The following is an 11,209-nucleotide window of genomic DNA, read 5'->3' as shown; positions in this document are numbered from 1 at the left end:
GGGTGGGATGGCCTTGGGAGGAGAAGGGCTGCGGCCGGCGAGGAAGCCGGGCTGGGGTGCCGGCGCGCGCTGACCCCGCGGTGCGGGGCTCTCTCTTTGGCAGCAGGGAAGGTTCACAAGGTCCCCGCCGAGCACAAGCCTTCCCAATTCGACAAGAAAATCCTGCTGTGGACCGGCCGCTTCAAAGCGATGGAGGACATTCCGCCTCTGATCCCGTGAGTGTGCTCGGTGCCGCGGGTGGTGTTTCGCGCGTCGGGGAAAGCCGTCCGGCCGGGCCTCGAGGGTGCGGGGTCCATCCACTCCCCGACCTGGGCGCACGGGGCGGAGGCGATCGCAGTGCCACAGTGCTCTGCAGGAACACCCGCCACCTCCAGCCATTTACCCAGGCCCCCCTCGCGGCTAGATGTCAAGGTCCTTGGCTGTCCGTGGGCAGCTAAGCTTGCGGGAAGATTGCAGAAGCTGCGTGAAACCCCAGGAGTTAGTGGGCACCTCCCCAAGCTCAGACCCCCGCCCGCAGCGAGCTCCAGCCCTGAGGCAGAGGAGCTCTGAGGCCCAACAGGAGGCGCAGTCCTCGCGGGCACCCCGGGGGGCTACCGGGGCGCCCGGGGTCGGCTCCCTGCCAAACTCAAGGAAGGATCATGCCCGAGTGTTGGCTGGAGAATCTCCGGGAAGAAGCGGCATCCGACCGACTTCCTCTTGTGAGTGGGAGACGCCTGGCGTGGTGGCGGCTCTACACCCCTCTGAGCAGCGGGTGTAGTCAGGCTAGGACGCCCCTGAGCCAGCCATCCCAAACCCACCCAAAAGCTTCGGTAAATGATAAAACAAGCTGACAACTTCACCCCCAGGGTAAAAAATATTCATTTTTTTTAAAAATAAGATCAGTTTATTTTCTTTTTTTAAAAAAATATTTTTATTGATTTCAGAGAGGAAGGGAGAGAGAGAGAGAGATGGAAACATCAGTGATGAGAGAGAATCATTGATCGACTGCCTCACGCCCCCCACTAGGGCTCGAGCCCACAACCCGGGCATGTGCCCTTGACTAGAATCAACTGGGGACCTTTCAGTCCGCAGGCCCACGCTCTACCCACCGAGCCAAACCAGCCAGGGCCGTACAGAATATTCTCCCTGCAGTTTCAGTTCATGCAAAGCCCAAAAAAACTTCCCAGCATTTTTGCAAGAGAGTGGGTAAAAGGGAAAGAAGGAAACTAAGAATAAAATCAATCTAATATGTTTAAACTGATTTGAAAGATAGACTAGAACTATAATGTTAAATAAGGACTTTAGATGTTCTGTATATTATCTTTATGCAAGATGGTCAATGCCCGTTGGAATAGAGAATGAAACCTGGGCCTACATCTTGTCCTGCACATATTACCCACACTTTTATTGCTCGTTAATTTACTAGTTACCAAAAGCATCATAATTAAATGAAAAAATAAAACGTGTTGGGATATGTTCACTCAATAATGAATTCTCAAAGATTCCTTACTTGGGTCAAATTATTTAATGAGGAATGGACTTGGAATTTGAAATAACATGGAATTTGAAATCTGTTCTAAGCATTTATTTTTCCACAGAGACGTTTTTAAATAATATAAAACACATTTTCTTTTCTTTGAGATTTATACACTCCAAACTGCAGACAGCCCAAAGCAAAATTTAGCTTCAGCAAATCTAAAGCATTACCCTCACTTTTTAATTTTAATTTTTATTTTTGGGGGGGGGGGTTTGAGTTGTAGTGCTGCAACAAGTAATCAAGAATGTAAAGAACCGGTGTTATTGTAAATTAATGCTTGTCAAGAGATTCTAGGCTCAGCATTGAATTAAAATAGTTGTAAGTGTAAAGAGACCCATTTTACAGAAATAATTTTATTTCCCGAGGATTACAGTTAAAAGTATTATAAACAGGGACATTTTAGTTTGAACAAGATGCCTATGAAAAGTATTATAGTTTTGGGTTGGAAACATGAAATGTTTGAATTATTTTCATTTTACTATTTTCTATAGTTTTTTAAAAGTATTGTTACTTAGGAGGGATACACCTCCTCTGCTAACTGTTAGATTTACAATGTAAACAGCTTTCACTTTTTATGCTCTTAAGGAACATATAATTACCAAGTTTGTACCAGACACTAACGAAATTTAATAATAACTGTACTTTTTCTTGTTCCTTCAGTGTTAAACTAATTTGGTATAGATGAAAGTCAGATGAATGGATGAAAAAGATCAGATCTATTAGGTTCCATCTGGACAACAGTCAACAACAAATATAATCTAATATGTCTTTATATTCACCTGTTTGCAGCTAACATCTTAAAACTTACATTAATCTGCCTAAAATCTAAGGCTAACAGGCTAGGTATTGGTTTTCTGTGCTCTTTCAACTAGTGGAAAAGTTTTTAAAAGAAACTGCATCTTGTCTGCATGAAAAAAATTTTTTAATGTAACTGCGTTAGATAAGAAAGAATACTGTTGAATACATTCTCAAGAACCACTTTTTAATTTTATGTATTTATAAACTGCTACTTCATATTATTATGAATTGTTCAAGTTGATCTATAATAATAAAAACATAATATGCTAATTAGACCGGACAGCCAAACGACCTTCCAGATGTCATTTGGACGTCCGGCAGCAGGGGCCGAGGCAGAGGCAGTTAGGGGCAATCAGGCAGGCAGGCAGGCGAGCCGATAGGAGCCAGCGGTCCTGGATTGCAAGGGGGATGTATGACTGCCAGTTTAGGCCTGATCCACCGGTAGTCAGACATCCCCCGAAGGGTCCCAGATTGCGAGAGGGTGCAGGCTGGGCTGAGGGACACCCCCCACCCCACCCCATGCACAAATTTCGTGCACTGGGCCTCTAGTTTCAATATAAAAGGCCTACAGGCAAGATTACTTTTGTAACACTACTTTGTGAGTAGTATATCTAAAATTTTCGACAACTTGCATAAACTTTATTAATGAATAAGAGTACTCAGTTTTCATGTAAGCATATAACATTTCAGAATGATAATAAGAAATGAAGATATCTTTTTTCTTTGACAAATTATTATGATTTTAATCATTTCTTTTGAAAACTTCATGCAAAAGCCATGAAGGAAAAACCTTTCCTCTATAGTTATTCTCCCAAAAATATAAAATATAACATCATGATAGTCATCCTCACAAAACGTATCATAATCTCTTTAATTGGGATAGGCTAGGAGGTGGCAAGAAGAGATTGGGAGGCCAGTAAAAAAAACAAAAACCAAAATGATGAAAATGAGTTTTAAAAAACAGTCTGTTTAAGACTGAAAACAAAGGCCACTTAATAACACAAGGAACAAATGAACACAACTCAGGCATACAGACACTTTAATTCTTACCTTTACTTCCCCCCCACCCCCCACACACACATACACACACACACACACACACACACACACACACACACACACACACCACCACCGCCACCACCAATGAAAAAAATAAAAGGATGGAGAGTCAGGCCAGAATCTCTAGTAGTTATATTTTGAGCAATTAGAAATGAAATTGCCGGGGTTCTTGTCCCAGCATCAAGAAGGGTTCAGGAATCTGGAAAAGGGGCTGTGTGTAGATGACATATGAATCCAGAGACTAATAAAGAGTTCGGAGACGAGATATAATTTTGAAAGGCATTGGGGGTCAGAGAACCTTCAGCTAAAGGAACTGAAGACTACCTCCTTGTCTAGGACCCTTGCTTTTATTAACACAATTTGTCCTAAGGCAAGGTGGAGATAATACACTTCAAAGGTTTCAAAGGGTACAGAAGCATTGTCAGTTTGGGGAATAGCCTACGGCTGTTCAGGTGTTTGGCCAGTAGGAGGCAATAACATGTAGATTAAGATGCCCTTTAACTGTCTGGCAGCCACAATCAGTTTCCTATTCAGGTTTGGGGAAATGCCTTTAGCCATTCCCAACAGGTGACTACATGTGTGACTCAACCCTGTCGAGTCCCCAAGTCTCATCAACCTTTTGATGAAACTCTTGAAGTTATGGCATGCTGGAACTGGTCTACGGCAGAAACATTACACTTTGGCTTCTAGTGGCTAACATTAGTTAACACCTGAATAAATGCCTGTTAATTTAAAATTGGTAAGACAGTGACATAGCATTTGGAAGTCTTTCACATCTGGATTTGCATTCAGGGAAAGCTTTTGGAATGTTTACATTACAAATCATTGTCTATTATGCCCGTCAGAAAATCATATTGCTTTAATATAATTAACAGAATGCTTATCTTAATGCAGGCGAGAAATGATAGATGCCGCAAGAAACAAAGCTCGAGTGAAAGCCTGTTACATAATGATTGGCCTCACAATTATCGCCTGCTTTGCGGTGATCGCGTCAGCCAAAAGGGTGAGTACCTCTTTAAGTTAAAGGTAGATTTTAAAATAAAAGAAAGACGGAAGTACCACTTGTTTTCACTTAGGACTATGGGGGGAAAATAGACTGTAAATTTTATGAGTTTTGTTCTCAATTTAGGGATTATTGCTGTTCTTTCAATGTAAGAATAATTTGGTCTTAGACACTTTGAGCCATCCACATTTATCTGTCTAGACTGGAAACAAACTTCTTCATGGAAATTTGAGTCAACAGATTAACTCTCTGAGCAGGAGGGACAAAAGCTTGTTTCCATTTGTAAAGTAAATAAAAACAAAACAGAACAGTACATCACCTGGTTAAAATCTTCACAAGAACTTTATCCAGACTAGATCATTCCTTAAACACTGAAGTCAGTTGGCTATTGTATAGAATCATGAAGTAGTTAGAAATGCAAAAGTTGGAAGTCATCACCAAGGCTGACTAGTTTGTCTATATCCTGTATCTGAGCCTTTTTCTTGCCATCTTCAATATGTAGTGTCTAGAGAGAAATTAAGAACTAATTAATTACTTGCTAATTTTGTCCCTTGCTTCCCCAAATCCTTCCATCTGCTGATCACTTTTTATCATGAAGAGCAACCCCACACATCCCTGAGTCTTCTCCAGCCTTAATTACTCTATCCCTAAAACTTCCCTCTGTTTGGAGCTCTCCTCTGGACACCCTCCAGTTTATTCGTGTCTCTATTCATTGTGGCACCTGAAAATAAGCCCATTGGAGCATGATTATAACTTTCTTGTTCATGAACATCATGTTTTACTGGCACAGTTAGAGTTGGAACTAGATTTTGAGAGCCACGTCACACAGACTCGTTTGCTTGGATCCATACAACTCCAGTCTCTGAGCAAGTTTAGCCAATGCCTAAAGAATGCTCATTTAGAATAGTAATCTTGCCTCGTCTTATGATTCTGTTCTTCTTTACTTCCCAGGTTTTCAAGAGTATTTGAGTCCAATAATTCACATATAGACTAGGGCCTCTAAGCTTACTGATGTTCATGTCCATTCATTTCTATTATTCTATCTTGGGAAAAACTTATACTTTGAAATTATTCTCATCAAATGGAACATTTCTTAAGTATTTGCAGGGCTGAACACTTAAACATAGAAATAAAGAAATTTGGTCATCTCTTGTTTTCAACCTACCCTTGATAAAATGACTGGCCACCACGTTGATGATTTTCTCATTCCTAAACCACAGATTGGAACTTGACACCCCACCCCCTGGTTTCATACCATATTCATTCTGTTCATTATGCTTCATCGGCATTGTTCCTCCCCCCTCCCCCCCCTAGTTTTTAATACATCAAACTCCACTCTCTTTCCCGGTTCTTGCCATAGATGGCTTCTTCTCATTCTCCTTAGAGAAAGTTTCTCTGACCACCCCTTCTCTAATGGCCTCTCCCGGTACTCACAATTCTATCATCTTTCCAGGTGCTCATGAGTAAGCCATCAATCCTGCAGGCTCTACTTTAAAATATATGCACAACTGGACCAGTCCTCACCATCTGTCCTGATATCACCCTGGTCTGAGATAGCCAGCATCTGTTGCCTAGGTGATTGCAGTATCTTCTGAAATGGTCTCGCTGCTGTCCCTCTTGCCTCGCTTCAATTCACCTTTCATTTTTAGTCATTAATGCTAGTCCCTTAACTAAGACTGAGACAGAAGGAGGTGGAGAAAAGGTCAGCAATTTGAAATATATTTGGGGAGGTACAAAGAAGAGAACTTTATGGTAAATTCAAAGTGAGGAGAGGAGAGAAAATGGAAGAAACCCAAAAGCCCAGGTTTCTGCCTTGAACAACTAGATGGATGGTGATGCATTGCTGAGATGTGTAAGGCTGGGGAAAGAACTGGTAGGCATGGCAGTCCTCTGTTTTGGATATATTAACTGTGAGATGCGTCTTAGACACCCACCAATGTCAAACTGTTATTAATTCTGCTAAGAACATTATATGTTTGTCTGAGGACCTATAGCTTTTCTCACTTCTGAAAAAGCTGTCATAACTTCAAATATAGCCCCTACTCTCAGTGTATCTATTTTCAATCCACCTATTATGAATGTATGTTGGAACTTCTAACTCTATTCTCTGTGGCTCTTTATTATATTTTTTGTATCTTTATCTCTGTGCTGCATTTAGATGATTATTTCCTCAGATCTATTTTCTAGCTAGAGTTCTGACTTCCTAAACATGATGCTGATTAACTTTTCTTTTCACAGGTGATACACCCCCATAAGTTTTTGCCAAGTAGATAAATGCCTAATTTCTTTGCCAATTTCTCTTGCTGGTGAGAGCTGTTTTATTTATTTTTATTTATTTATTTTTTTCTTTACTTTTTTATTGACTTCAGAGAGGAAGGGAGAGGGAGAAATAGAAACATCGATGAGAGAGAATCATTGATTGGTTGCCTTCTGCACGCCCCCTACTGGGGACCTAGCTGGCAACCTGGGCATGTGCTCTTGACCCTTCAGTTCCCAGACGGATCTTTACCTACTGAGCCAAACTGGCCAGGGCTGGTGAGAGATGTTTTAGTAATTTCGTAGGGATACCTTTTCCTAATAACTCCAAACTTTTTATTGCTAGCTCAACTCTATGCCCATGATCCAAATCCTGGACTTGCCTGTTGGTAAGAGGCTAAACTCCAAGCCCACAGCTTTTGAAGCAAATATTTTTTCCTAATGACCCCCACAGTGAAACCATTTCCTTCTGTCCTGTTTTCAATCCTTCTCATTCCCCATCAGTTCATGCCTTTTGAGTTCTTTTCATTTCTCTTTATTTTGAACTAATATTTTTGTTGCTTTTTATCCAAAATATATGTGCTTACCAAGAGAGGATGGGGCCCATTTCTGACATTGTGACCAGTGTTTTACTTTACTTTTCTCCTTTTCACAAAATCTCTTCTATATATCTAACACACAAGTTCTTTCCAGGTACAATGCTTTGCTTTTTTTTTTCAGGCTGTAGAAAGACATGAATCTTTAACAAGTTGGAACCTGGCAAAGAAAGCTAAGTGGCGTGAAGAAGCTGCGTTGGCTGCACAGGCTAAGGCTAAATGATACTCTAAGTGATGAAGTGTTAATCAGACCATTACCACTATTATCAGCAACAATAAAAAATAGAATATTTGACAAAATATTTGGGTTTTGTGGGTTTTTTTGTGGCAAGTGTTGACGAGTATGTGGAAAAAAAGGAACCTTCGGTCACTGTTGGTGGGATTGAAAATTGGTATAGCCACTATGGGAAACAGTATGGAAGATCTTCAAAAGATTAGAACTAGAACTACCATATGACCCTGTAATTCTACTGCTGGACATTTAACCAAAGAAAATGAAAACACTAATTTGAAAAGATACATGTACCCTTATGTTCACTGCAGCATTATTAACAGCACTATTTACAATGCCAAGATATGGAAGCAAAGTAGGTGTCTATAAATAGATGAATAAAGCTCTAGCCGGTTTTGCTCAGTGGATAGAGCATTGGCCTGTGGACTGAAGGAGCCAGGGTTTGATTCCGGTCAAGGGCACATGCCCCGGTATGGGCTCGATCCCCACTAAGGGGCATGCAAGAGGCAGCCAATCATTGATTCTCTCTCATCATTGATGTTTCTATCTCTCCCTCTCCCTTCCTCTCTGAAATCAATAAAAATGAAAAAATAGAAATAGTTAAATAAAGATATCTAAAAATACAGGGTGGGGCAAAAGTAGGTTTACTATTGTTCATATGGAAACTAATACAATAATTAATAAATAATAATACAAGAATAAACTTGGTTTTGTGTACTCACAACTGTAAATCTACTTTTGCCCCACCCTGTATATATAGTAGAATATTACTCAGCAATATGAAATCTTGCCATTTGTGACAATATGGATGGACTTAGGGAATATTATGCTAAGTGAAGTAACTCAGAGAAAGGCAAAGACTATATTATTTCACTTATATGTGGGATCTAAAAATACAAACACAAACAAACAAAACAAAACCAGACTCATAGAAACAGAGAACAAACCGATGGTTGCCAGAAGGGAGATGGGTGAAAACGGTGAAGGGAAAACAATTTTTTTTTACTTTTCTCCCCTTTTAAAGGGACCAGTAGAACGCTACTGCACACTGAAGTCTACTTTTTTACCTGTACATTGTTCCTTCATACATTTTCAGTAACTCATTTGCCCCTAAAGTTGCAGACTGCCTTACTGGGAACAGCATACCCTAAAAATAACTGATCCAATTACTTTCACTGCTCTGTGATCAACAGTTTCAAATACTGAAGGAAATGAAGCCACCCAATGAAAAAACATAGTGGTGAAAGAAGATAAAGCACTAGGTTAGGGGGGCCTAGGCTTGGCTACTGTGTGACCTTATGTTCCAGAGTAATTAAGAAAGTTAAACCCTCTGATTTCTATTTATTAGGTTTAAAACTTTATTCCTTAGATAAATGCATTGTATTGCATTAAATAACAGAAAAGGAAAAATCTCAATTAAACCTGTGAAGTAGTTGCCATGGCTTGAGATACAAAAATATATTAGACATTTTCCTTATTAGAGCAAAATTTATAGATTCTAAAATAAAAGCAACACACAGCTTCAATCCGATATACAACAAACAAGTCTTATTGGTTTTAGAAAGTGGATGGAATTTTAACCAATGATGGTGTCTGTTTTTGCTGTGCTACGAATACACATATAATCTGAGAGCAAATGAAATAGACATATGTAAATGCAATTGTAAAATAGTATTTTATTATTTTTAATAGAGTGCTGTAACATTTCATAATATTGTATACTGCTCAAATGTTGGTTTATTTAGTTAGCTAACATTATCCCTGCCTCATCCCACTCCCCAATCAGAACTTAAAGATATGTTATCCTTTTAGAGCCTACATAACGGCTCCTAATATGTCACATTACATAAAACAATAATGCTATGAACTAAAATGAGTAAACGTTAACAATACTTGGATTTCAGTTTCACACAGCAGCCAGTAGATTGCCGAGTTTAAAACAGCAACCAAAATCCACTAAGACTTTTTTTTTTTTAAATATATTTTATTAATTTTTTACAGAGAGGAAGGGAGAGAGATAGAGAGCTAGAAACATCGATGAGAGAGAAACATCGATCAGCTGCCTCCCGCACACCTCCCACTGGGGATATGCTCGCAACCAAGGTACATGCCCTTGACCGGAATCGAACCCGGGACCCTTCAGTCTGCAGGCCGACGCTCTATCCACTGAGCCAAACCGGTTTCGGCTCCACTAAGACTTTTATGTTATAACATTTTTTCCATAATGTTCCTTCATAAGAGAAGAAAAATATGAAGGCAAAGGTAATGCTTCTTTTAGTCCTTTATCAAACAAATCAAGCTTTAATTGCAAATAGGTTTTATAGTTACCAAATGATATGTTATTTCTATGCCAGCAAGTTTTATTTTATTACTAGAGGCCCGGTGCACGAAATTCGTGCATGGGGGTGGGGGGGGGGAGTCCCTTAGCCCGGCCTGCAACGACGCCAGCGTCCCACTCCCGAGTCTCTGGCCAGAGGCCCCTCCCTCTGCACTGCCGGGGCATGGGACGCTGGGCCCTCAGTCCCTCCCTCCGCTTGGCCGGGGCGCGGGACACTGGGCTCGCATCTCCAGGCTCGCATCACCGGGGCGACGCTGCCAGCGTCCCCTCACCCCCCACCATGGCACTGCCATATTTGTTGTGGAGTGATGGTTAATTTGCATATTACTCTTTTATTAGATAGTATTATTACTAGAGGCCTGAAGCACAAAATTCATGCGAGGGGCTTGGCCCTTGCAGCCCTGGCTTTGTTCGGCTGTCTGGTCTAATTAGCATATTATGCTTTTTTTATTATAAAAAAAAATGTATTTATTTTTTGCTTTCTTGTTCTGGTGCTACCAGTAAGAGAACAAAATGACACTAAGAATTAAGTCCTAGGAACACACCTTTAAAAATAAAACTTATAGTAAAAAAACAAAAAAAAACAAAAGAACAGTCCAGTGACTCAAGTACTTACAAATGTACAACAGTAAGCAAAATTGCATAGATTAACTATTAAAAATTCAAATTCAGACAAAACAAAACACCGAATTTACTGCAATAAATGTATAGGACTCTTTCAAGTATTATATTAATTTCTGCATTAATGTTGCATGTGTTCCCCCTTTAGATGTTTTAATTTTAGGGGTAGGGCACAGTTTTTCTCAGATTTAAATATAATGAATCTTAGGAAAAGAAGTTAAAACATTTTTCCCCCTATAGGTCAGTGAAGATTAATGAAAACACATTTTGGAATACTTTAAATAGTACATTTGAAAAAAGTAGTCGTATTAAAAAATAAATTTACAAACAAAGTCTTTGCTAGTCTTGGTTCAATAGTCACCACCACACCAATAGCTGATTCCAACTATTACTATCTCTTGCATTCAAATCTAATCAAATTAATTACCCACATAACAGGTCCATGAAATTAAACATAATTTTATATTTGAATGCTTAAAATATGGTCACATTTGTACTTAGAGATATAATGTTTATTTTAGTGGCAAAAAAATTAAAATCCTCCTCTGACATCATTCTATATGTGTGTGCATGGGCACAAACATATATATATTATTTTTCCTTCTATAAGAACTATTTGTTTGAAAGGTTTGGCTTAGAGATTTATTAATGTGATTACAGTGTCCTCAAAATAAAAGCAGGCACGGCTGGCTAGTTTATGAATTATGCTATATTATTAAGTTCAATTGAATAGAAAGAGTGGAATACCCTGTCTCCTTATACTTAGAATCATCTATACCACAAAAAAATG

General features: G+C 39.6%; 1 protein-coding gene across 1 annotated transcript; it reads left to right on the top strand.

Moving 5' to 3' along the window:
* Positions 1-108: 108 nt before the first annotated feature.
* Positions 109-7,497, top strand: FAM162B (family with sequence similarity 162 member B). The gene is made up of 3 exons (XM_023754205.1): positions 109-215; positions 4,268-4,376; positions 7,353-7,497. The coding sequence occupies exons 1-3, from the start codon at positions 190-192 to the stop codon at positions 7,449-7,451; spliced, it is 234 nt and encodes a 77-aa protein (XP_023609973.1). The 5' UTR covers positions 109-189; the 3' UTR covers positions 7,452-7,497.
* The last annotated feature ends 3,712 nt before the right edge of the window (positions 7,498-11,209 follow it).

Source organism: Myotis lucifugus, unplaced genomic scaffold (assembly GCF_000147115.1).
Source record: "Myotis lucifugus unplaced genomic scaffold, Myoluc2.0 scaffold_57, whole genome shotgun sequence".
In the NCBI taxonomy this organism is placed as follows: domain Eukaryota; kingdom Metazoa; phylum Chordata; class Mammalia; order Chiroptera; family Vespertilionidae; genus Myotis; species Myotis lucifugus.
This window is presented reverse-complemented; position numbering and strand designations above follow the sequence as displayed.